The sequence below is a fragment of the Callithrix jacchus genome, chromosome 12 (assembly GCF_049354715.1).
Source record: "Callithrix jacchus isolate 240 chromosome 12, calJac240_pri, whole genome shotgun sequence".
Lineage (NCBI taxonomy): Eukaryota > Metazoa > Chordata > Mammalia > Primates > Cebidae > Callithrix > Callithrix jacchus.
The window spans coordinates 94,962,687-94,990,395 of NC_133513.1; the positions used below are offsets into that span (position 1 = coordinate 94,962,687).

Sequence of the window (27,709 nt, forward strand, 5' to 3'; positions counted from 1 at the left end):
ACAACAGAGGGAGGACCAAGTGCTCATCTTAAAACTTTTATCTACTCTTCCTAAGCCTGTAGAGCCCCCCTTTCTATTCCCCAAATTAAGCCCAATGACCTGCTCTCCTATCTAGGGCCAGTCTCCAAGAACAGAGCTTTTTCTCCCAACATCCTTGGAAGGTTATGTGGATTCCACATTCTGCCCCAAGTACCTGCAAAGAGTTTAAAGCCCTTCTTAAAGGCACTTTGATTTCTACCTAAAGGAAAGATCTGTATTGAATATAAATGAGTTTTACTTTGATGGGTCTCCTACTTAAATTCAGTGAAGATTCCTTCCTAATAAGGAGAAATCTTGCTGAATTTTGATAATAAATCTTTAGGCTGGACATACCCATGATAGAAAGGGGAAAATATTAAGGCAGAACTATATTCAAATTCTACCACTATTAAATGGTAGAATTCCCTTCCCCCCGAAAGGAAACTGAAAAGGAACAGTAGACTCAAAACAAGCTGGGCACAATGGCTGATGCCTGATATCCCAGCACTTTGGGAAGCCAAAGTGGGAAGATCACCTGAGATCAGGAGTTCAAGGCCATCCTGGCCAGCATGGTGAAACCCTATCTCTACTAAAAATACAAAAACTAGCTGGGCATGGTGGTGGGTGCCTGTAACTCCAGCTACTAGGGAGGCTGACGCAGGAGAATTGCTTGAACTGAACCTGGGAGGCAGAGGTTGCAATAAGCCCAGATGGCGCCACTGCACTCCAGCCTGGGTGATACTGCAAGACTCTGTCTCAAATAAATAAATAAATACGTGAAAACAGATGAACATTACTTACTGGAACAGCCTGGGAACTGAGTTTTATATACTCAGCTGCTGTTTCCAAGAGAAATCCTCTACCCAATTCTCTCAGCCACAGTCCCAATGAACAATGAGGGATAATTGATCTCTAATGACCAGGGCTGACCCATACGGAACAGTCTTTTTTTTTTGAGACTGAGTCTCACTCTTTTTTTTTTTTTTGAGACTGAGTCTCACGCTGTCACCCAGGCTGGAGTGCAGTGGCACAATCTCACTGCAGCATCAGCCTCCTGGGTTCAAGCAATTCTCCTGCCTCAGCCTCCTAAGGAGCTGGGATTATAGGCACCTTCCACCACACCCAGCTAATTTTTTTATTTTAGTAGAGATGGGGTTTCACCATGTTGGCCAGGCTGGTCTTGAACTCCTGAACTCAAGCAATTCACCTGCCTTGGCCTCCCTAAGTGTTAGGATTATAGGCATGAGCCACCATGCCTGGTTCAGAAAACAATCTTAATGTAGACTTCCCAAAATTCTAAGACTTTAAATTAGACTCAGACCTCTTGTTAAGTGGTTTTATACTGCCTAAGACATAATATATAAGTAAAAGGAATCTTATAATGGCCCAGAAAAGCTAGAGAATCTATAGCGTTCTGCTACATTTTCAGCCATGAAGACTCAGTTGAGTTTGGGATATTACTCATAATATGTATTCATAAACATAACATATCCCTCTGGAGTTATTACAATATATGCAGAGAACGTTTATTAACAGTGGGAAACATTTGGATATTATGAACCCATAATAAACAGCAAGCACAACAAAAAGCCTTATAAAGAGAAATCGGCATGCCAAACCACTGGCTATCTTCCCAGTTAGGCCTCCAAAAGCTAATATAAGACAAATATATTTTATGTTGAAATACTAAAAGGTTTTAATTCATGTTATGGGTTAATGACCTAAGACTGTCATTTCAAACCACAGCCTGTTTTGAAGCTCAGAACCTATAATTATCCCTTTGTCCAATACAAGGAGGTACCTAACTGGTAGGTGGGGCTTTTTTCCTGCTCATACACAGCAATAACTGGAAAACTATCTTATATAATATGTAGAAATATAGAAGTATATATATTTTTAGTTTACCAGAAAGTCCTCTCATGCCAAGGCTGAGTTGTCAAATGTCAAGTCTGAGCTGAGAACAAATTTTATAGCTAAACTGCTGGCTTTTAAAAATAATGGCTCTGGTGACATACCTTTAAATATAACTGGGCTACTGAATACCACTATAATTAAGCTGCAAAAATTAAGAACAAGGTTGTAATACTTAGGACCCCTACAGAAGGAAATGAGTTAGGAGACAAGGAATAGAACAAATAGAACAGAGACAGAATAAAATCCCTCACAAATTAAAATCTTCTTCCTAAGCAAGAGTCATTCCTTGATCTTTGGCTTCATAATTCTTCCCAGCAGCTTTTGTCAAGGGAGACAGTCATTTGAAAGTGGGCTGACTTGATCTTCCCACTAGAAAAAATAAAAGCTCACTGGTTGTAGGTAAGTAAGCACAAATCCTGCCATTGCATAATCAAATGTGTGGGTGGAAGTGTTCACAATGAACAGTTTGAAAGGCAGTTCTCTGAAGCATCCAAACCCCAACATCACATGGAACTCATACATATATATATATGGCTTTTAATATCCATGGTAACCGGGCAGGCTTCATCCTTAAAGAGAAAGTATAGTATTTCCATTGGGTTATTCTGTGGCCTGAATAAACAGAGACAAGTAGGCAAGTCTTACTACTTGCTCCTCAGTAAGATATTTTGGGGCTGAGCATGGTGGCTCATACCTGTAATCCCAGCATTTTGGGAGCCCAAGGCAGGCGGACCACCTGAGGTCAGGAGTTTGAGACCAGCCTGGCCAACGTGGTGAAATCCCATTTCTACTAAAAATACAAAAATTAGCCGGGCGTGGCGGTACATGCCTGTAATCGCAGCTACTCAGGAGGCTGAGGCCTGAGAATCACTTGAACCTGGGAGGCAGAGGTTGCAGTGAGCTGAGATCAGACCACTGCACTCTAGCCTAAATGACAGAGCGAGATGTTGTCTTAAAGAAAGAAAAAAAAGGTATTTTGGGTTTTGGCTTTCAATTCTAAACAGATCCAATTTGCTACCATACATATGACTAACAACAGCACCTCCCTGTCACAGTTCTGCACTGCTTATGCTGCCTTGAAATGTTATTACCACAGGTGTTATATGAAAACTTAAAGAAGAGAAAGGATAAATAAAGTCATTTCACAAACAAATAGTGGGGAGGCAAAAAGAAAAGATCAAAGTTAGATTTTCTGTACTACTTTTTTTTTTTTGAGACAGAGTTTCGCTCTTGTTACCCAGGCTGGAGTGCAATGGCGCCATCTCGGCTCACCGCAACCTCCGCTTCCTGGGTTCAGGCAATTCTCCTGCCTCAGCCTCCTGAGTAGCTGGGATTACAGGCGCGCACCACCATGCCCAGCTAATTTTTTGTATTTTTAGTAGAGACGGAGTTTCACCATGTTGACCAGGATGGTCTCGATCTCTTGACCTCGTGATCCACCCGCCTCAGCCTCCCAAAGTGCTGGGATTACAGGCGTGAGCCACCGCGCCCAGCCAGATTTTCTGTACTTCTTTACCCAAAATGAGGTCAACCTTTGAACTACAACATCAAATATTAACATAGATTGTTTTTAGATTACAATATTCCACCAAACACACTGAGCCTATAATAGAACTCAAAGTTTTTGGCAAAAATTCATAATTTCTTTTCTGTTGCCTTTTTCTTAGGTTCCAGCCACAAGATTTAGGAAGGGGAAATTTTCATTATTGTTGTTTTGAGGGAGAGAAATCTTACATACCCACTAAACTCCCAATGATAATACACTCAAAGTCTGTCATTTCCAACTGCAAGTGGCTGACAGACACATTAACAGTGAGTGAATCCTAGGTTCACATTCTCATTCATTTATTCAACAAATATTTATTAAGCAATTATCATGCCAGGCACTATGCTGGGCATATAGTAGTAAACAAAACAGACATTATTCTGCTCTGCTTACGTGTTTAGATTCTCAGTCTCTACTCTCACTAATCTTAAGTAAACTGCTTCATTTCTCTGGCCTCAATTCCCCCACTGATCAAATGGTAACATGAGATAATATTACTATTTTATATTCATTTCAGTGCTTTATAATCACAAGGTGGCATTTTTCACAAAATATCTCATCTTAGTCTCACAAGGACCCTAACAGAGTGGCAGGACAGACATTACTGACCTTTCAGGTCTAGCACTCCACAACTCTGTAACTATTCCCTGAGCAGGAAAAGCTGGAGTTATCTAAGTTTCTTTTGCAGAGAAAATCACTGGACTGTCTTTTCTGAAGTTTTCTTTGAAACTTTAGGAGGCCTGAAGGATAGTACTACAGACAAATGTAGTGGAAAGAATTAACAACCACATTCTTTGTTCAACACAGCTATGCTCACTCTGAGAGATCTACGATCATATTTATCAAGAAAAGCAAAGTGGTGGTGAGCTCACCATCAGAGGAGGGTGGTGTAGTCCCAAGTGGTGTGGCTGGGGTTGTAGGAGCAGGACTGACAGGGGCCGTCACCAAGCCCATTTCTGGATGGCTCTGAAAAAGAACACAGATGTGTAAGAAAACAGAAAATCCAGTTTTCCCAGAGTATCAAGTGCCTAATACTGGTAAGGACTGATATTCCGGGCCTTATAAATTTTCTTTTTTTTTTTTTTTTTTTTTTTTTTTGAGACAGCATCTTGCTGTGTTGTCCAAGCTGGTCTCAAAGTCCTAGGTTCAAGTGCTCTCCTGCTAAGTACCCTGAGTGGGTGGGACCACCAAGCTACTGTGCTCCTAGTCTCATAATTAGAAAAGTCACTGAAGAAGGACTACTTCTGCATTTATTTCTCATGAGTACTTGATTACTGTTGATGCTTGCTAACTTCTAATAAGAAGCTGTGTGTGCTAATTTATCTTAAGAACTAGGTTCCCATTATGTAAGTTTTTCTGTGGCACCATAGAAATTGAAAAAAAAAAAAACTGGGGCAAACAAATATACAGGATTATTCTACAAGAGAGCAGAGAATATTTGCAATCCCATTCGGACGTAGGATCTCATCAGATCAACCTAAATCACATCAATAGCCTGTTCTGATAACCACATAATTGACTAGCAGATATAGATGAGTCAAAGGGATACCAGGTACTACAAAAAGACCTATTCATATGGCGGCCTTCCTGTTCCACAACCAGCAAGTGTGTGTGCCTTCATTGGGAGGCAAGATATAGTGAGACACCCAGTAGCGACCAAAACAGATGACTCTTCTGTCCCTAACTTTTCTTAGCCATTCCTGCCACATCAGCTTTTGAGAATTAAGCCTAGTGATCGCTGTTTTTAACTTTTCCAACAACTTTACTGGCCCTTTACCTTCCTCACCTCTTCCTTCAAAATCAATTATAAGATTTGGAGATCAGGTAAGGAACAGAGTGAAAGTAATAACTGAAGTCTCCATGTTATCAGTCATGAAAATTGATAAGTGTTCTCTGAAGCAGATCTCAAACCAGCACAATGCTTTTTAAGCATGACCTTATTTTTTTTTTGTTAAAATTCAGATCAACAGATTCCATATACATCTGCCCTTTGAGAAAAAGCATAAGCAAACTTTCCCTTAAAAGAACACTACATATATATTTTAAACAGTCTGGATTTAAGATAAAAACACTTCCATTTTTTAAGATGGTTACAGCTCTTGAGTTCTCAGTCTACTTAGACTCCCTCTACATCAATTACTGAGGCTGTCCCTCAGGCATGTGACCCAGTGCTCAGTATTCTTTTTTTTTTTTTTTTTTGACAGAGTCTGGCTCTATCACCCAGGCTGGAGTACGATGGTGCAATCTTGGCTTACCGCAACCTTCACCTTCAAGGTTCAAGTGATTCTCATGCCTCAGCCTCCCAAGTAGCTGGGAATACAGATGCCTGCCACCACCCCCAGTTAATTTTTGTATTTTTAGTAGAGACAGGGTTTTGCTATGTTGGTCAGGCTGGTCTCAAACTCCTTACCTCAGGTGATCCGCCTGCCTTGGCCTCCCAAAGTGCTGGGATTACAGGCGTAAACTACAGTGCCCTCCCAGTGCTCAGTATTCTATGACTTCCTTTCAATGTATGTAGACCATGTTATCTGTTAACAGCTAACCTTATCCTGGCCAGCATATCTTTTAGTTTTTCTTCTGGAAATTGGTGAGATAATAAGATGAGTGACTTGGCCTATTTTATCTCCGGTTGTAATTCCACAGTGGTTTGGAAAGCAGAAAGCCCAATATAAAAATCCACATAGCAGATAATACCAGGGATTTCTAGTGAGCAAAATGAAGTAATCACAACTCATTTGGGTTAACATAATCAGTAAACTGGCCAAAACCACTAACTTTGCACATTATTAGACCCATTTCAGTACCAGATAGAAACATCTGTATTTGAGGATAGCAGGAAACAAAGGCAACTGATGCAACTCCTTGTTACTACCACTTACCAATGCAAAACACGGTTTAAACAAGTACAGCCAGATTAGCTTTTCAATGGAATGAATCGGTATGAAATTCAAGGAGAAAAAAAACACTGGAATTTTTAATGTAACCAACCTGAGCTAATACTGTGATGAAGTTGCGATTTAAATGAACAGCTTCATAAAGTGCCAGAAGAATGGCCTCATTGGTTCTAAAGAAAAAGAGAACAAATTGGAGTGGCTCTTATAGTGGGGGAGTTAAAACAGTATAACTATCAGGATAAGATTATACCCCAGCACCTGATTATCAATCTCTTTGCATTTCTAAAGTTCCCCTTTACTCACCTTTTGGGCATATGCAAAGTGTATCGGCAGGAGTCAGGGCCTTAACTTTAATTCCTTAGGACTAGTTCTCATCTACTTCATTACCTTCCCTCTGCTTTTCCACCTCAACCCAGCTAAGTCAACTGGCTCAGACACCCATTCCTCTTTTGTTTCATTGCCGAGATAGGCTGGGAACAGTTGTTCAGCAGAAATTTCTAAGGGTCCATTATTGTTCAAAACCCATGAGACATTTGAAAATCACCAAAAAAGTATGAGTCTGTAAAAGATTAACAAACAGGTAACACTGCACACTCATATCCAGCAGGACAGCCCACACAAAAGTCCAAGTCACTGCAGAAGAATGTCAGGCACTTACTGTACTGAGATTTTCTCATGGGCATCTGCTATGAACATGCTGCCCACCTGTGGAAGAAAAGGGGAATTGCAGACTTATAGCAGGAGGCTGGGAGAGCAGCTTTGTTTTTTATCAGTGAAAGAAAAAAAAAAAAGCTGCTTCCAGCTGGGGGGAACTTGGAACTCTGGACCATAAGTCACACACACCAAAACCAGCCCACTTTGAAAATCTTAAAAGACTCATAAGTAATAAATGAAATAATGAGAATCCTACTGAATCATCTTGCCTTAAAGGGTCTTAAAGCAAAAGCCTAGTACTTTTGTCCAACTCTCCTTTTCAATGTGTAAGTTTAGTCACTCTGACAGTCAACCTACACATCCTCATCACTCTGTATCTTTCCTAGAACTTGCTTATTTGAAGTCAGAAACTAACTTAGGAAAAACTTCACAGAAACCAAGCTGACTTCAACCAACATAGAGCTATCTTTGGGAACAATATTTGGGTTTCAGACCAAAGCTCTCTATATGAGATCCACTCTCCATTTTTCAGACAACAAAATCTTTAGTTTGTGTCCTAGTCAGAGCAAGTGAATAAGTAAACAGAGTAGGCTGCCTCTAATGCATATGATGTCAGAGGCACTAAGATGCCTAATCCCCCATAAAAATACCTTTCCCACTTCCTTAATTATGCATGAAACTATACACAAACCTATGCTGCTAGAGTTTCATGTGTTTGGAACAAAACTTTCTGAAAACTTGACTGAAAGGCAGAGATAACTGGGAGCAGTAAAACTGTATCTAATTCATTTAATCAAATACCAACATAAAACTCATATTCTTGTAGTCCCTGAGAGACTTCACTCATTTACATTCTGGAGTTAAGAGTTTATCAGGCCCCTTCCTAAGAATAGGCTGAGAAGGCAGAAGGAACAATTCTAAGCATTGGGGGAAAAAAACTGCAGAAGTGGAGGAAGAGAGGAGGCAACTGCTTCTTGCAATGAACTAAAAAACTCTTACCCTAGAACTGATTATTTAGATACGAATGCCCAGAAGACAGACTTTCTGAATCTGCCTAGATTCTAGAATCTCCTAGATTTATCTCTTCAAAATCAGTCCCAGATTACCTGGTACCAAAATCCAAGGGTGAGAAACCTTGCCCTGGAGTCTTGGAAACTGGACCAATAACTTCCCTAAAATTCAGACCTCTAAGCCTAAACCCTAAGCTGCTAGAAGAGTGCCTCAGATCTACTTCACAATCGCTAAACCCCAGGACCAGCTATGAGGATCTAACCAGCCACAGCAGACAACAAAGGAGCACTCAGGGGAGAACTCAGATCCAAACCCTACTCTTCGGTGTTCTACAGGGTCAGTGCCCAAATGGGGCCAACTCTTCAGGAAGCAAAAGTCTGGTTTAATGTGTACCTTTTCTTTAGCCTTTAAAAAATTAATTAAATAATTAATGTGGAAAAACTAAGTCCCAGAGAAATTGAAGCTCTCCTTTCCCCTATCTCACTTGGTTTTGAAGCTCACTAAAGGCACATCAAAAGTGGGAATTAAAAAAAAAAAAAAAGAAAGAAAGAAACTCACTAAAGGAAAATACACTCCCCAAGAAAATCTGCTCTGAACAGCCTCTCTTGTCATCATGCCATCACTTCAAATATCTGAACTTCGGAGCCCTGATTTGTCCACCCCTGCAGACCACATTGTTAATGAGCAGAAGAAAAGAAAAAGCAGGACTTACCATATTTGTTAAAGCAGAGAAAAAACCACTTTGGTGTTCTTCTTCCTTGTCTTTATACTGCCTAAACAAAAAGAACTAAATTCAACTTTAGGATTATTTATCAAGTATGACTTTGTCCTTGGCATTTTGGGTAATCAGAATGGAGCACTCTTAGAATTCTCTGACTCCAGAAAACTAAAGCATTGTGACAATCAAGCATTGTGACAATCCCTGCAAGCTAAGAGACACCCTGTCTGCTCTTGAGGTAGTATGTACCAAAATCCCTAGCTACTTAGGGAGAGACTTTAAAAAGCAAGCTGCAGGTCAGGTGCGGTGACTCATGCCTGTAATCCCAGCACTCTGGGAGGCCGAAGTGGGAGGATCATGAGGTCAAGAGATTGAGACCATCCTGGCCAACACTGTGAAACCCTGTCTCTACCTACAACACAAAAACTATCTGGGTGTGGTGGCCTGCACATGTAGTCCCAGCTACTCGGGAAGCTGAAGCAGGAGAATCGCTTGAACTCAGGAGGTGGAGGTTGCAGTGAGCCGAGATGGGGCCACTGCACTTCAGCCTGACAACAGAGCAAGACTCCATCTCAAAAAAAAAAAAGAAAGAAAGAAAGCTGCAGCTGGGTGCCATGGTTTATGCTTGTAATCCCAGCACTTTGGGAGGCAGGCATATCATGAGGTCAGGGGTTTGAGACCAGCCTGGCCAATATGGTAAAACCCCGTATCTACTAAAAAATTTTTTTTTAATTAGCTGGGCATGGTGGCTCGTGCCTGTAGTCCCAGGTACTCAGGAGGCTGAGAGAGAAAAATCACTTGAACCTGGGAAGCGGAGGAGGCAGTGAGCCAAGATCACACCACTGCACTCCAGCCTGGGTAACAAGAGTGAGACTCCATCTCAAAGAAAAAAAAAACAGAAAGAAAGCTGCAAAACTGTGCAACTGCCCTAACATATAGCTGATCCAGTTATTTCTCCAACATCTCCAACAATCTATTACTTGAAAAGTGTGACAGTAAAACTACTTTAAGGCTAGAACACTGAAAATTTTGTTTCTTTTTAAAGGAGGAGAAAGGAAATCAATAAACTAAACTCTGCAGATATGAGACAGATTTGAAGTTCTGATACCCAACTGTCTGTGAGAAAAGTCTAGAGAGGAACATGGAAAGATCTGCCTGGCCCTTGCCAGGATTAGGGATACTTCTGGTTTCCATTCACTAATGTCAGATCCTTCCAGCAAAAGGGAAAGTGAGCATCAATGATGGGAGCCCCCAAGAGAAACAGGGACTCTGGGAAGTTGACAAAAAATAAACATCTGCAAAATAGGACTACCTTAATATACTTTCTCCTTTTATATATTTTTTTAAGATAACAAAAAAGCAGTCTCCACAACCTTTTTAACATAGAAAATACATGTATGATACACTGGACTAAATGTAAGTGACCACTTGTGGCTGGAAGACTAGTTAAAATGCTCTATAATAAAATACCAGAAGTTGCAAAGGAATGTGCCTAATTGCCTAAACTAAAGAGACACCAATGCAGTGGCTACTTTTCCCCTGTTGTTAAAAACAATCCCTGCTAATCCCTCTGAATCCCTGCTGTACCTCTGAATACTCTTAGACTAGGTAAGAAGTCAGTTTTACCCAAGAACTCTAATAAAACTCTATCAACCAATTCAAATGAAAATTAGACCCCCTTCCATTTTGGAAAGGTGAACTTACCTGTTGTATTCAGACAAAGCCTGAGCAATTACAAGCCCCATTCCCTAGAAGGGAAAAGACAGCACAGGTGAAATAAGACAGTAGCCTTTGGGGGTTGGTGACAATGCTAGAACTAGGTCAGGAAGAACATTAAGTAGCCTGAAAGTTGGCAACAAGGACAGAAATTCTGAGATGCACTGTCAAAGCATCAAAAGGAACTACTTTGGGAAGATTTTTCTTATCTAATTATCTTAATGTTCCCAGGTACAATTAAAATGGATTATCAAGACGTGAAACAGACCAGCCCACATTATTGACAATTTCACTGGGATCATTTTCACTTTGAAAGAGAATATCCAGTTAAACAAAAATCCCTCAGATGTCTCCAAAACAGCCAGGCAAAGCGACAATGAGTCCATGCTAAATGAAGGTGAACATCGATAAGCCACTGTCTTTCAGGCCACAGGAATGTAAAGGGAAGTAGCATTAAGTAAATGTTAAAGTGACTTATCAACTTCCCCCAGAAAGTTGGGCAGGATGGAAAGGGAATAAAGCAAGACACTGGTCATCTTATTCCTTCCTATATTCAGAGATCAGACGTAATTTCCCAAACTTTCAAGAATATATATAGCAGATATAGATCATCCCCGTTTCCACTTCACCAAGTCAGGCTATAAATACTGTCTGGCTAGTTCTAAAAGAAGGAATCTCCCATCATTTAGTTATCTAAGCTTTCTTATTCTTGAATGTGTAATTTATTGACTTTGTAGGATAATCAACTTCAGCACACTATAACATGAAACATAACCAACCACTTCATTACGATTAGCAAGCAAATAAGTCAGAAGACAGTAAAACAGTAGCACTGATGCACTAAAAGGAAATATTAATTCCCTCTCTATAACCAGATGAAATTGACAGGATAGCTTTCTGTTCTAAATGTCCACTAAAAGTAATGCCACTGAATGCAAATTAGTAAGAAAATACACAAGGATCCAGATACTCACATTGAGTGTGGCCTCATCATCCACAATAGATAGCTTCACAATATAAGGATTCACAGACTGTTAAATAAGAGAATAGACTCCAGGTAAGTGTGACCTAGTTAAGAAAGCCCATTAGCTTTTAAAAAGTATTAACAGAAATGCTTCTATAAGGCCCTCTCTCTACGCAATGCTCCTGATACACAGCCCCAATCCATATTGCCTGCTGACTCCTCCGATTTCCAGTTAATTTCTCAGTGTATATGGGCATCCATCAAGTGTACACACAGATACATACACATACCTCAGTTCTGTTCTACCTGTATTTTTCCTTAGGTGGAATCAGTGCAGGCCTATGTCTACCACTTCTACCATCTTTCCTTTTACTTGCATCTAGAAAGTAAGTGAATGCTCCACAGAACTCACTTTGTCCTACTCTACCAATAATTTGCTAAGTCCATAGGGATAGCTGTCTTTTGGGGGACATAAAAGCTTCTTGCCATAAGGCACATATTTACAAGTTGCTAACTTACATTTTCATCCCAAAGGCTCCCTAACCATTTCACAAACTATATGCAAGGACTGATTCACCCACCCGTAAAACAAAGCCACCTTGGGGTGGAAAGTGGCAGCTGCTTAACAGCCAGAGAGGCCATTTATGGAGATCTGATAACCAAATAACACTGCAGGGGGAACTGAAAAAAAGAATGTAATTATCCAAACAACAATCTGGTCAGAACACTGGGATTTAATGATTGTCCCATCACTTGCAGCACTGGAAGGATTCTTGAGTTATTACAGACCCAATCTCAGTTGGGCAGCATAAGAAAATGAACATATATTTAAACTAATAAAGCAATTGGACCATCTCCTACAAGAGGATGAGAACAAATGACCTTTCCTTGCACCTATAGGATGTGAGGAAAGATTTCATATAGATCAGGCACCAAATCTAATCTAAGAGAGGCAAGGAACAATAGTTCTCAGACTGGCAGTTTCTACAGCTACCAAAAAACTCATTACTGAGAAACTTGAAAACCCAACTGAAAGACTCATTCCCCACACAGACCTATTTAACCAAGCTTCTGAGGGCATCTTTCACATGTCAGTTGGGAACAGAGAACGAGACAGCTTTGCTTTCTTAACAGCTCAAATGTTTATAAGGTTTAATGCAACACAACTTAAGGTGTAAACCCCACGCCATTTGTTACTTGATCTGACAGAAGAAAGGCTCTCAACACTTCTTCCTATAACCAACAGTAAAATTCTGCCAATTCTACAGACCTCAGAGAAGATCCCAAGCAAGTGAATCCTCAGAAAAGAAAATCAAGCAAAATCAGCTGACTTAGAGATGCTGCCATGATGAGAGTAACACTAGAAAGAGCAGACCACTATTTCTTGGCATGATTTTTTAAAGTTCTGGTCACTCATCTTCCCAAAAGTAGGCTGCTTTAAGGTTTTTTGTTTGTTTGTTTGTTTTTTTAGACGAAGTTTCCCTCTTGTTTCCCAGGCTGGAGGGCAATGGCGTGATCTCGGCTCACCACAAGCTACGCCTCCCAGTTCAAGTGATTCTCCTGCCTCAGCCTCCTGAGTAGCTGGGATTGCAGGCATGTGCCACAATGCCCAGGTAATTTTGTATTTTTATTAGAGACAAGGGTTTCTCCAAGTTGGTCAGGCTGGTCTCAAACTCCCAACCTCAAGTGATCCCCCTGCCTCAGCCTCCGAAAGTGCTGAGATTACAAGTGTGAGCCACCGCGCCCAGCCTGTTTAGGTGTTAATCAGGATCATTTGATTTCCAAGCAAAGGTCTGCATTCTAGTTCTTCTGCTTAGTGTGACAAATTAGGCACATTAGGGTAAGTTTCTATTTCCTCATCTGCAAAATGAGGATACAGGTTGAGTATCTCATCTAAAATGCTTTAGGGTTGGTCATGGTGGCTCATACCTGTAATCCTAACACTTTGGGAGGCCAAGGTGGAAAGAGCACTTGGCCCAGGAGTTTGAAACCAGCTTGGACAACATGACAAATCCCTATTTCTATGAAAAATTAAAGAGTTAGCTGGGGCCAGGCACGGTAGCTCACTCCTGTAATCCCAGCATCTTGGGAAGCTGAGGCAGGTGGATCACCTGAGGTCAGGAGTTCAAGAACAGCTGACCAACATAGAGAAACCCGTCTCCATTAAAAATACAAAAATTAGCCAGGTGTGGTGGAGCATGCCTGTAATCCCAGCTTCTTGGGAGGGTGAGGCAGGAAAATTGCTTGAACCCAGGAGGCGGAGGTTGCAGTGAACCAAGATTGCACCACTGCACTCCAACCTGGGTGGCAGAGCGAGACTCCATCTCAAAAAAAAAAAAAAAAAAAAGTTAGCTGGGCATAGTGACACGTGCCTGTAGTCCCAGCTACTCGGAAGGCTAAGGTGGGGGGATCACGTGAGCCTAGGAAGTCAAGGAGTGTCATGTTGGTATTCAGAAAGTTTCAGATTTGGGGGCATTTTGGATTTCAAATTTTCAGATTAGAGATGGTCAACCTGTATTTTTTATGCTGTGGTTGCTACAAGGCTTAAATGAAGTAAGACACATCAAATCTTTAGCACAGTAGCTAAAGGCTCAATAATTGATATAGGTAGCTATATTTTTTTCTCCTTTTACATTATTATCACATGCAAAGGCAAGCTCTTTAGGAAAAAGGGAAGTGTGGGGAGAAAAGGAACAACTTGCAATTAGACATAATAAACAGTATGGTAATTTCTGAGAAATGTCATGCTCTAGGAAACAGTTGGGGTCTGAGTCACTTCATCTCAATAGACTTGGCCAGCCTAGAAAGCCAGGATCTTAATGTTGTGAAAATTTCTATTTTACCAGATGCTGATTTTTAAAACTATACACCTGTTGTGCTGGTCACTTTTTAAAACCGGAGGCAATCTACTTTTCATCCATTAGACAGAATTACAAACTCTGTGAGTCTTCACAGTAGCACTCTAATAGAGTCCTGCCTTCATTTGATCAAAGCTACACATACTATTTTTCATTGCTCTTCCCTAGACGTTTTTTGGAGGCTCTTCTGTCTCTTTAGATGAAATTATTAAAATAGAATACGTTATTTGAAGTGAGGAAGAACTACACATTTACTACATGGTATCTTTTCCATCACTTTTATTCCTTAAGTCCAATAACATCTTCACTTTGACACTTTGACTGTGCTTAGTTGGGTGCCCAGCCTCTCTGTGCCTTGGTACCCTTCTGGTAAGGTTACAACTTACCCCACTGATTATGAGATTGATGGCTAGAATGCTTTTCTCCCTAGCACAGTCTCTCATGCTAGTTTGCACAGAATTTTACCAGCTTTGGTTTTGCCATGTTGATCCAGAATTCCTCACGTTCCTGTCAAAAATCTTCCCGCTCCATGATCATCAGGCTTCCTTAATGGTTTCTGGTGAATGATTTATATCAAAAACTGCAAAGCCCAGATAAATTAGGCCCACAAGCTCGCCCTTGCCCACTATATTAATTCTTCTGGGGGCTTCTGAAAGACTAGAGATGCATACCTCATTCCAGAAATATGATTCTCTCCAGTTCCTTGGCCATGTCCAATATTTCAGGATGACATTTCAGAGAGCCCTACAGAGCTGAGCCAGGATTCAGAACACAATCAGGGAAGCCAAGCCATTGCCTCAGAATGGCCTGCATCCAGGAGAATATTCCGAAAATATTCATTACTGATGATAGTGTGTTCCTATCACATATAACCCTCACCTCTCTTTAACTATCCTCAGCATTTTCCACAGCTATTTTTCTGGCTGTTGTAATGAGGCCCCAGAGGCTATTACACATGACAGAGATCAAGATGGCTACCATGCCAACCCCTCCAGATCATCAGTAAAACAGGTGTTGGGAATAAATTTCATATTTATTAGGAGCTCTATACACATTCATCAGTTCCTCTAACACAATAAAAGCAATCAGATCTTGGCATTTATAACACATTAACATTGTTCTGCATATTCTAGTCCCTCATTAAGTATTCCTTTCTCGGCCGGGCATGGTGGCTCATGCCTATAATCCCAGCACTTTGGGAGGCCAAGGCGGATGGATCATGAGGTCAAGAGATCGAGACGATCCTCGTCAACAAGGTGAAACACCGTCTCTACTAAAAATACAAAAATTAGCTGGGCATGGTGGCGCACGCCTGTAGTCCCAGCTACTCAGGAGGCTGAGGCAGGAGAATTGCTTGAACCCAGGAGGCGGAGGTTGCGGTGAGCTGAGATAGAGCCATTGCACTCCAGCCTGGGTAATAAGAGTGAAACTCCTTCTCAAAAAATAAATAAATAAATATTCCTTTCTCACAACCTCCCCTGCTTTTATATATCTCTTATAAGAATCAGCTCCAGGTTCGAGACCATCCTGGCTAACACAGTGAAAACCTGTCTCTACTAAAAATACAAAAATTAGCCGGGTGTGGTGGCACGTGCCTGTAGTCCTAGCTACTTAGGAGGCTGAGGCAAGAGAATTGCTTGAACCTGGGAGGAGGAGGCTGCAGTGAGCCAAGATCACACCATTGCACTCTAGCCTGGGTGACACAGTGACTCCGCCTCGGAAAAAAAAAAAAAGAATAAGCTCCAGATTTTGTGTTACACATCACTTTCAACCTGGCCAAATAAAGCCTACCTAGGCTTTATCATATCAAAAATCACTAGGTGGGCTGGGCGAGGTGGCTCACACCTATAGTCCCAGCACTTTGGGAGGCCAAGGCGGGCAGATCATGAGGTCAAGAGATCGAGACCATCCTGGCCAACATGGTGAAACACCATCTCTACCAAAAAAAATACAAAGAAGTAGCTGGGTGTGGTGGCTCACGCCTGTAGTCCCAGCCACTCGGGAGGCTGAGACAGGAGAATTGCTTGAACCCGGGAGGAGGAGGTTGCAGTAAGCCGAGATCGCGCCACTGCACTCCAGCCTGGCTGGCACCTGGCAACAGAGAAAGACTCTGTCTCAAAAGAAAAAAAAAAATCAGTAGGTGAAGATTCAGAAGCTCAAAAAAGAAAATTCTCTGTCCAGCTGGCTTAATTCTCGTAGTATTGCTACTTATTAAGTGAACAAAGTCAGGTTGCCTCAGTGAAACCCCTGACTTTCGGATTCAGCAAAATGCTCCTAGTGCCCAAACTCAGTGCCAAATGCCTCCTACTCCTCAAAAGCAATCTCCAATGAAAACCCCTGTCTTCCTTGAGTGGTCCCCTTCCTTTTCTGTCTATTCTGTCTTTTGAAGAAAATCAAATACATGTGCCAATCCAAGTATAAATCTTTGGATTCTGCTCTTCATCTGTTCATCTAAAAAAACCTATAAATCTGCACCCTGATTAATTCAGGGGCAAAAAGAACTCCCGAACTGGGATAAATAAGGCACTGACTTCAATTTTTCATTAAAATCAGAAGGAGTTTCTAGGCCAACAGTGATACTTATATAAGTAGACTGCATAAGGAGATCTGATATACAGGGATAAGGAAATCTGATATACAGTGACATGTTGCATAAAGACATTTTGGTCCATAATAGACTGCATATTCTACGGTGATCCCATGAGATTATAATGGAACTGAAAAATCCCTATAACCCAGTGACATTTTAGCCATTATCACATAGTGCAACCCATTCATTACTCACATATTTGTGGTGATAATGGTGTAAGGAAACCTACTGTGCTGCCAGTCATATAAAAGTATAGGACATACAATTATCAGCCAGGCACAGTGGCTCACTACTATAATCCCAACATTTTGGGAGGCTGAAGTGGGCAGATCACTTCAGGAGTTCAAGACCAGCCTAGGTAATATGTTGAACCCCATCTCTACCAAAAATAAAAAAAAAATAGCTGGGCATGGTGGCGCATGCCTGTAGTCCCAGCTACTCAGGAGTCTGAGGCAGGAGGATCATTAGAGCCTCAGAAATGGAGGTTGCAGTGAGCCGAGATCATGTCACTACACTTGTCTGGGCAACAGAGCGCGACTCCATCTCAAAAGAAAAAGTATAGCACATACAATTATGCATACTACCCAATACTGGATAATGATAATAAACGACTATGTTACTGGTTTATGTATTTAATATACTTATTTTTTCTTTTGAGATGGAGCCTTGCTTTTTCACCCAGGCTGGAGTGCATTGGTGCAATCTCAACTCACTGCAACCTCCACCTCCTGGGTTCAAGCAATTCTCATGCATCAGCCTCCTGAGTAGCTGGGACTAAAGGTGTGCACCACCATGCCCAGCTAATTTTTTGTATTTTTAGTAGAGATAGGGTTTCGCTATATTGGCCAGGATGGTCAAACTCCTGACCTCAGGTGATCCACCCACCTCTGCCTCCCAAAGTGCTGGGATTACAGGCATAAGCCACCATGACCAGTCTAACTATATTTTTTAGTGTTATTTTCTATTGTATTCCTTCTACTTATTAAAAGAAAAAAAGTTAACTGTAAAATAACCGAAGGTGGGTCCTTGAGCAGGTATTCCAGAGGAAAGCATTATCACAGGAAATAACAGCTTCATGTGTATTATTTCCCTAAAGACCGTCCAAATGTGGAGGCGAAAGACAGTGATACTGACCATCCGGACCCTGTATAGGCCTATGCTAATTTGTGTGTTTGTGTCCCACTTTTGCTTTGTTTTTTTTTTTGTTTTTTTTTTTTTGAGATGGAGTCTCGCTCAGTTGCCCAGGCTGGAGTGCAATGGCACAATCTCAGCTCACTGCAACATCTGCCTCCAGGTTCAAGTGATTCTCCTGTCTCGGCCTCCTGAGTAGCTGGCACTACAGGTGCCCGCCACCACACCCAGCTAATTTTTGTATTTTTAGTAGAGATGGGGTTTCACCATATTGGCCAGGCTCGTCTTGAACTCCTGACCTTGTGATCTGCCTGCCTAGGTTTCCCAAAGTGCTGGGAACACAGGCGTGAGCCAGTATACCTGTCCATGTCTCAGTTTTTAACTAATAAGTTTAAAAAAATTTTTTTAACTGAAAAAAGCTTACAGAATAAAGATATGTTTTTTATGCTCTTTGGGAGACCAAGATCACATGAGGTCAGGAGTTTGAGACCAGCCTGGCCAACATGACAATCTATAGTACAATATGTTTGTGTTTCAAGCTAAATGTTATTACAAAGGAGTTAAAAAGCTTTTAATTCTTTTAGTTTATAAAGTAAAAGTTACAGTAAGTTATTATTAAAGAAAGAAAAATTGTTTTCATAAATTTAACATAGCCTAAGTGTACAATGTTTACAAAGTTGATAGGTGGCCAGGCACGGTAGCTTACACCTGTAATCTTAGCACTCTGGGAGGCCAAGGCGGGTGGATCAAGACCAGCCTGGCCAACATGGTAAAACCCTGTTTCTACAGGCACCTATGGCAGGTCCCTGTACTCCCAGCTACTCAAGAAGCTGAGGCAGGACAATCACTTGAACCTGGGAGGCAAAGACTGCAGTGAGCTGAGATTGCACCACTGCACTACAGCCTGGGCAACAGATCAAGACTCTGTCTCAAAACAAACCAAAAAAAAAAGTCTATAGTAGTGTACAGTAATGTCTTAGGCCTTCACATTCACTCACCACTCACTCACTGACTCACCCAGAGCAATTTCCAGTCCTGCAAGCTCCATTCATAGAAAGTGTCCTATTAGGGTGTCTGATTTTATCACCTTTTTTATGTTTTATGAAGATCAACAAGAATATTTTTCATCTTTTATATCATTCTTTCACCATACCTTTTCTAGGTTTAGATTTTGTATGTTTGTTTTTGAGACAAGATCTGGCTTTGTCACCCTCACCCAGGCTGGAGCATAGGGGCACAATCTCATCTCACTGTAACCTCCACCTCCAGGGCTCAAGCCATCCTCCCTCCTCAGCCTCCTGAGTAGCTGGGACTACCAGCATCTGCCACCATGCCTGGCTCATTTTTATATTTTTAAAAATACAGATGGAGTTTTGCCATGATGGCCAGGCTGGTCTTGAACTCCTGGGCTCAAGCAATCTACCAGCCTTGGCCTCCCAAAGTTCTGGGATTATAGGTGTGAGCTACCATCCCTAGACTTAGCTACCGTCCCTCAGTATGTAGTAGATTTTTTTTTTTTAAAGACAGGGTCTCACTCTGTCACCCAGACTGGAGTGCAGTGGTGTAATCATGACTCACTGCAGCCTCAAACTCCTTGGCTCAGCCAATCCTCCTACCTCAGCCTCCCAAGTAGCTGAGACTACAGATGCATACCACCACACCCAGCTAATTTTTAAGTTTTTTTGTAGAGACAGTGTCTTACTATGTGGATCAGACTGGTCTCAAAGTCCAGGCCTCAAGCAATCCTCCCATCTCAGCCTCCCAAAGCACTAGGATTATAGGTGTGAATCACCATGCCCAGCTGGGTATGCTTAAATACTTAAATAATTACTACTGTGTTATAATTGCCTACAGTATTCAATATAGCCATATGCTATACAGGTTTGTAGCCTAAGAGAAATAGGCTATACCATGTAGCTTAGGTATGTACTAGGCTATATCATGTAGCCTCAGTATGTAGCAGGCTATACCATCTAAATTTGTATAAAGACACTCTCTCACATTCACATGACAACAAAACTGCCTAATGACACATTTCTCAGAATGTATCCTTGTTAAGTGACACATACTGTACAAAAATCAAATCTTTCAAAATAGATATACTAGGTCAGTGGTTCTCAATCCTGGCTAATCATCATATTCAATAGGAGAACTTAAAAAAAAGAAAAAATTCCCAGGTCCCTCTTTTCCCCAGCCCCAAAAGATTCTGATTTACTATGTGCAGAATAAGATCCAGAAATGTTTTCTTTTTAAAAAATTCTTAGGTGATTCTAGTAAGCTGGGTATGGGAATCACCACATTAGGAAGTACTTACTCGCTTCCTTAGAAGTTGCATCACAGGATTCCTTTGAACAACTAGATCCTCTACCCCATGTATTTAATATAGAAATTTTAGAATCTAGGTTATCAAAATTAATCTATATACCATTTACCAAGAACATGTCTTCTACATTAAACAAAGTCCTTTAGGAGGGGCCAAATTTAACAAGGTTATAGGAAGATAACAACCATCCACTAAAGGTCCCAGTTACCTCATATTTTCGATAGTTCACCAGCAAAGCCAAGAGAACAACGGCATCATACCCATGCTCCCTACGACTTGGGGGATGTGAAAGTATCTGTAACAAGAACCAAAAATGCATGAGACTTTTAACTCCTGGTTCCTCGGAATACAGAGAAAATTTGAAGAGATGGTTTACCCCAAAGAGAAAGAGGTAACAAGGGAATTGACCTACCTGTAAAATTGCTTCAAATATGCTGTTGATCATTACATACTCAAGAATAGTGTTCTGGCTGATGTTATCCGTCACCTGAATGCAATAAAAGGCTTTTTAAAGTCTGTACTGAGGCATTCTGATATCTCATGTAATCTCCTTCCTAGCATCTAAGAGAAATAGAAATATTAAAATATTTCTACTAGATAACTTAACAGACCTTTCACAAGTGCCCCTTAAGTCATGAGAGCCTGAATAGACAGATGTTATAGAAGTAGGAAATGAGCAAATTAAAACTTCCTACATCTTTGAACTTCTCATTGTTTCTCTCATATCCTCACACATGCGTTTGCTTAACAGTTTCTTGGGTTTTATTCCTCAAGTGCACAGGAAGAGGTTTATGAATGCAGAAGTCTTTAAGAGGTGGCAGGGAAAGAGAACCTCCTGAAGTAAATGATCAATACCCCACTCTCCTTCCACAAGAAAGTACAGGGAGCCTACAGTTATAAAATCAAAGCCAGCCGGGTACTGTCCCAAAAAAAAAAAAAAAACAACTCAGAATCACAAGAATTATTTCCAAATGAGACCTGATAAGGACACCTGATACAACCCAAAAGATAGTAGTTCCCCTGAAGCAAAACTTCTAAAGTGAAATATCACATAGCCCACAGGCTGAAAATGCCAGTCGTTGCTCCAAAAGCAACTTTTAGGAAGCAAAAGACCATGCAGCTAACTTCCTACACATCCAGACATAAGGGAGTGATGCAATACTCCCACCGAGAATATTTTTTCTCTTTTTCCTTCTATCTTTGGGCTCAAGTATTCAAATAGGATTGTCCCTCCTGTCAATTAATACCCTTGACAAACATAGACAGGTTACTTACAGTCACTAAGCAAAGGAGAAGTTTCAGACATAAACTCTTCAGACTTTCAGAACCTTCTGCACAAAGCAATGAATCCAAACTCTCCATCAAGTTCTGAGAAAAAGAACCAATAAGCATTAAACCATACCAGGTAACACCCCACCTTTGTCCAACTCTGGGTTATGCTATACAGGGTAATGTGAATAACACAAATGAAGCAACCCTATCATTTCCATAGGCCTAGACCTTGCAAGGTTAGAAAAAGAAAAGGAGGACTTCCCAGGCTGGGTTACTAAGAAAGAAAAAGATTAACAAGACTTCAAAATCTAGCTATATTGAGAAAACGCTTTAGAAAAATTACACAAGAACAGTAAAGAATTCACTGTTCTACCAAACGAATGCATGTTTGCAGTCTGTCATCCTCATACAAACCTTTAGATTAGAATGAAGCAAATAAAAAAAGGGAAACCTGGGCCGGGCGCGGTGGCTCAAGCCTGTAATCCCAGCACTTTGGGAGGCCGAGGTGGGTGGATCATGAGGTCAAGAGATCAAGATCATCCTGGTCAACATGGTGAAACCCCATCTCTACTAAAAATACAAAAAAGTAGCTGAGCATGGTGGCGCGTGCCTGTAATCCCAGCTACTCAGGAGGCTGAGGCAGAATTGCCTGAACCCAGGAGGCAGAGGTTGTGGTGAGCCGAGATGGCGCCATTGCACTCCAGCCTGGGTAACAAGAGCGAAACTCCGTCTCAAAAAAAAAAAAAAGGAAACCTAATGGTTCAATAATTGTATGTAAGTTTCTTTTCCTTTTTTTTTTGAGACAGAGTCTTACTCTGTCAGCCAGGCTGGAGAGCAGGGCATGTTCATAGCACACTGCAATCTCAAACTCCTGGGATCAAGTCATCCTCCCACCTCAGCCTCCCAAATAGCTGGGACCACAGATGCGTGCCACCACATCTGGCTATTTTTATTTCTTTATTTCTTTTTTTTTTTTTTTTTAACAGAGACAAGGTCTCACCATGTTGTCTCAAACTCCTGAGCTCCTGCCTCGGCCTCCCAAAGGGTTGGCATTCCAGTTGTGAACCACTATGCCTGGCAAGTTTCATTATTTGGTAAAGAAAGCATAACACTTGATTCAGGCACACTGAATAAATGACAAAGAAACAATATCATTACAGGCTATCACTAGCCATATGCACTATCCAATGAAGCTAACTTGTGTCCATCCTGGTATTTACTTGGCAATGTAATTGGAATTTATCAGTTGCACTAAAAGCCAGCTAATACACCCAAACTAATCAAAAGATGAAACCCTTGCATATTACAATAAAGGGAAAATGAAAAGAAATATTCTACATTAAATGAGGGAGGAGAACAGATGGAGACTAAGGATTTAAGCATGCTGGAAGGCTAAGGTAAACTGCTTCAGTTCAATTTAATAAATATGTGAGCATCTACTCTGTGCTGAATACAATGCTTTAAAAGAATATAGGGGCTGGGCGTGGTGGCTCACGCCTTTAATCCCAGGCCATGAGCCACCATGCCCGAGGTGGTGGGTGGGAAGCCGAGGTGGGCAGATCATGAGGTCAGGAGTTCAAGACCAGCCTGACCAACATGGTGAAATTCCATCTCTACTAAAAATACAAAAATTAGCCAGGCATGGTAGTGTGCGCCCGTAATCCCAGCTACTCAGGAGGCTGAAACACAAGAATCACTTGAACCTGGGAGGTGGAGGTTGCAGTGAGCTGAGACTGTGCCACTGAACTCCAGCCTGGGCAACAGAGCAAGACTCCATCTCAAAAAAAAAGAAATGCATATATATATATATGAAAAAACTAAAACCGTCATGACCCTTGCTGTCAAGGTGCGTTTTAATCTAATGGAAGAGAAACACAAGCCAACAGTTTCAATTCAGTATTTACTATGACAGAAATATACATGGAGGTATGGAATTTGCTCTAAAGTCACCCATTCCAAGACCCCTCAGGAGTAAGTTATATTAGTTATATTTTGAAAATTCAATAGGAATTGGGGAGGAAAGGAATTCCAGACAGACATTATCATCATCAAAGACATATAAGGAAAGAAATGGCCCTAGTGAGGGGTTGAAATAAAAGCAGTTTGTTTTTATGGGAGCATAAAAAATGAGGCACAGTAGTAAGATATAAGACTAGAGAAGTAAATATAGTCCAGATTATGAGTTTTCTAAGTCTAAGTAGGGAGTTTGGTCTTTATCCTGTTAGTGACAGGAGATTAATGAAGGATTTTAAGCAGGAAAGATGAGTGTAAGATATACATACTAACACCACACAGTTGTGGTGTCACTGTGGATGATGGATTTAAAGATGGGAAGCTTGAAAGGAGGGAGACTAATGAGGACTAATTATCAATTTCCTGAGACAGTTGCCGTGTCTTATTTGCCTCTTATATCCTCAGTGCCTACCACAGTACCTGGCATATAGGAGCCCAACAAATGTTTGTCAAAAGAATGAATGGGCCAGGCGCAGTGGCTCACACCTGTAATTCCAGAACTTTGGGAGGCCAAGATGGGTAGATCACCTGAGGTCAGGAGTTCAAGACCAGCCTGGTCAACATGGTGAAACCCCGTCTCCACCACAAATACAAAAATTAGCCAGGTGTGGTGGCACATGCCTGTAATCCCAGCTAGTCCAGCGGATAAGACAGGAGAATCGCTTTAACCCGGGAGGGGAAGGTTGCAGTAAGCTGAAATTGTACCACTACACTCCAGCCTGGGTAACAGAGCAAGACTCCTTCTCAAAAAAAAAAAAAAAAAAAAGAGAGAATGAATGAAAGCATCACTGTAATAGTTCTAGTGAGAGATAACAAAGATGGTGGGAACAGAGGAAGACAAGTATGAGGAATATGAACTGAGGTAAAATTAGCTGAACTTGGTGATCACCAAGTTCAGCTTGGGGCCTGTGAAGACAGCTGCATCCATTCTGAAAGGGAATGAATAAGGAAGAGATGCAGGAGAAATAGTGAGTTCCATTCTGGATATATCAAGCAAGAAGTACTTAGGGGATGTGTGAATAAGTACATTCAGCAAGCACAGAGTATACAACTCTGAGATCATAAGGAGATGTTAAGGCTAAATTAACAGTCATCAACATACAAGCAGTAATTAGAACTATGAGAATGAAGAGCTATCTCAGATTTTACCATGGCATATACATGAACTGCAAAAGGCCAGAATTTAAAAATAACTCTAAGTACTAAATCTTTGTGAATTCATTTTTTTTCTTTTTAGTATACTCATAATTATATATTCCTTTTTTTTTTGAGATGGAGTTTCACTCTTGTTACCCAGGCTGGAGTGCAATGGCGCGATCTCAGCTCACCGCAACCTCCGCCTCCTGGGATCAGGCAATTCTCCTGCCTCAGCCTCCCGAGTAGCTGGGATTACAGGCACGCGCCACCATGCCCCGCTAATTTTTTGTATTTTTAGTAGAGATGGGGTTTCACCATGTTGACCAGGATGGTCTCGATCTCTTCACCTCATGATCCACCCGCCTCGGCCTCCCAAAGTGCTGGGATTACAGGCGTGAGCCACCGCGCCCAGCCTCCTTTTTTTTTTTTTTTTTTTTTTGAGACAGAGTTTTGCTTTGTCGCCAGGCTGGAGTGCAGTAGCACGATCTCAACTCACTGCAACCTTCATCTCCCAGGTTCAAGCAATTCCCTTGCCTCAGCCTCCTGAGTAGCTGGGACTACAGGTGCCCACCACCACACCTGGCTAATTTTTTTTTTAATTTTAGTAGAGATGGGGTTTCACCATGGCCAGAATGGTCTCGATCTCCTGACCTCATGATTCACCCACCTCGGCCTCCCAAAGTGCTGGGATTACAGGCATAAACCATCGCATTTGGCCATATCATCAATTTTTGTAACCTAACCACTATAAGGATTCTCTGGTATACAAATTTATTTTAAATTTAATGAGTAACAGAAGACCGTTCTTCGAAGTTCAAACAGCATTCATTCGATATAGTATCCAACACTGAAAATCAGTTATATAACTGATAAAAGAAATACTCAGAATATGTAAAGAACTCTTATAACTCAACAATAAAAGACACACCAATCTAGAAATGGGCAAAGGATATGAAAGACATTTCTCAAAAAAATAAAGAAAGAAAAGACAGACAAAAACAACTATTGACATAATGTGAAGAAACTAGAACCCTCAAACATGGCTAGTGAAATTATAAAATGGAACAGCCACTAGGGAAAAATGGCTTGGTAATTCCTAAAATGTCAAATATAGAGTTACCATGTGACCCAGCAATTCTACACCTAGGTATATGCTCAAGAGAATTTAAAACATGTGTGGCCCAAGTGCAATGGCTCATGCTTGTAATCTCAGCACTTTGGAAGGCTGAGACAGGAGGATCACTTGAGGCCAGGAGTTCAAGACCAGCTGGGGTAACATAACAAGACCTCATAAATAAATAAAAATATAAGTACATACATACAGAAACTTATAAGTGAACATTCACCGCAGCATTATTCCTAATAGCTAAAATGTTGAAATGACTCAAATATCTATCAACTGAGGAATGGATAAACAAAATGTAGTGATTATCTCCATCCAAAGGAATATTATTAGGCAATAAAAAGGAATGAAATACTGACACATCCTATAATATGGATGAACCACAAAAACATTATGTGAAGTAAATGTCAGACCCAAAAGGCTACATATGATATGATTCCATTTATATGAGGTATCCAGAATAGCTAAACTCACAGAGACATAAAGCAGGTTAATGCTTGCCAAGGGTTGAGAAGAGGAGAGAACTGGAGAATGACTACTAATGGGTACAGGTTTTCTTTCTAGGGTGATGAAAATGTTCTGAAATTGATAGTGATGATAATTGTATAATTCTATGAATATACTAAAATTCGGCTGGGCGCGGTGGCTCACGCCTGTAATCCCAGTACTTTGGGAGGCCAAGGTGGGTGAATCATGAGGTCAAGAGATCGAGATGATCCTGGCCAACGTGGTGAAACCCTGTCTGGTGACAGAGCAAGACTCTGTCTCAAAAAAAAAAAAAAAGAAAAAGAAAGAAAAAAATTCACTGGATTGTACATTTTACTTATTTTCTTCTTTTTGAGACAGGGTCTTGCTCTGATGCCCAGGCTGGAGTGCAGTGGTGAGATCTCAGCTCACTGCAACCTCTACCTCCCAGGTTCAAGAAATCCTCCCACCTCAGCCTCCCCCCAGTAGCTGGGACTTACAGGCATGCACCACCATACCCAGCTAATTTTTGTATTTTTTGTAGAGATGAGGTTTTGCCACGTTGCGCAGGTTGATCTGAAACTCCTGAGCTCAAGCAATCTGCCCACCTTGGCCTCCCAAAGTGCTGGGATTATAGGTATGAGCCATGGCATGTGGCCAGATTGTATAATCTAAAAGGGTGTATGTATACTATATTAATGATAAGGCTGTTATTAAAAAAAAAGATAGTGTCAAACACTAGATAGAAAAATTCTGGTAAAATCAAATTAATTGTATTAAACAAACTTTAAGTTTAGAATTAAAGTTACCCTGCATGTTAATTTGTTATATTTTATTTAAATTCATAAATGTTCTTAAGAATGTATGATCGTATGATATGAGTAACAAAATAAACTCTTCAGTCTTTATCCTGCAGAGAAAGAATAACTCCATTCAAATTTGAATTTAAAAATTTCCTTTATTCAGATAAAGCAAACCTGTTAAATAAAAACATCCAAATGCAAGGCCAAGTTCAATCATCTATATCTATCTGATCCAAATCTTAAATACATTTGTCTGCTGATAGTGTCCATGAATAGCTGTGAGAAGCAGACACCCATAGGCATATCTGCAGCTTATGCCTCACCTTCATGCAGAGCTCCGCCTTGTCAAAGCCCATTAGCATGTTGATAATGTCAAACCCAGAGGTAGACTTATTCTTTTGATGGACTCCTCGAATGAGTGCACACAAGGTCTGCAGAAATGAGAGAAAGAATTCTTTCTGAAGAGGAAATCTCAAAACTAGAAGGACACTGGGTCTGTAGACCCACATTGCAGTCTCATCCTTACACAGCTGACATTCAATACATTCAATTTATCTGA

At 40.9% G+C, this 27,709-nt stretch overlaps 1 protein-coding gene across 10 annotated transcripts in view; it reads right to left on the reverse strand.

Annotated features, from left to right (window-relative positions):
• ARMH3 (armadillo like helical domain containing 3) overlaps positions 1 to 27,709 on the reverse strand; it is a 219,724-nt gene that overhangs the window by 161,302 nt on the left and 30,713 nt on the right. For all 10 annotated transcript variants that reach the window (XR_004732135.3, XM_078346355.1, XM_035268873.3 and 7 more), the window contains 10 exons: positions 27,474 to 27,581; positions 21,613 to 21,705; positions 20,750 to 20,824; positions 20,546 to 20,632; positions 11,446 to 11,502; positions 10,460 to 10,503; positions 8,750 to 8,810; positions 7,031 to 7,077; positions 6,467 to 6,542; positions 4,351 to 4,444 (listed from right to left, as the gene is read on the reverse strand). Coding sequence is in view for 9 of the 10 variants with exons in the window: in XM_078346355.1 (XP_078202481.1) it covers positions 4,351 to 4,444; positions 6,467 to 6,542; positions 7,031 to 7,077; positions 8,750 to 8,810; positions 10,460 to 10,503; positions 11,446 to 11,502; positions 20,546 to 20,632; positions 20,750 to 20,824; positions 21,613 to 21,705; positions 27,474 to 27,581 (742 nt within the window). In the remaining variant the exon portion in view is untranslated. The remainder of the gene's footprint in view (positions 1 to 4,350; positions 4,445 to 6,466; positions 6,543 to 7,030; positions 7,078 to 8,749; positions 8,811 to 10,459; positions 10,504 to 11,445; positions 11,503 to 20,545; positions 20,633 to 20,749; positions 20,825 to 21,612; positions 21,706 to 27,473; positions 27,582 to 27,709) is intronic.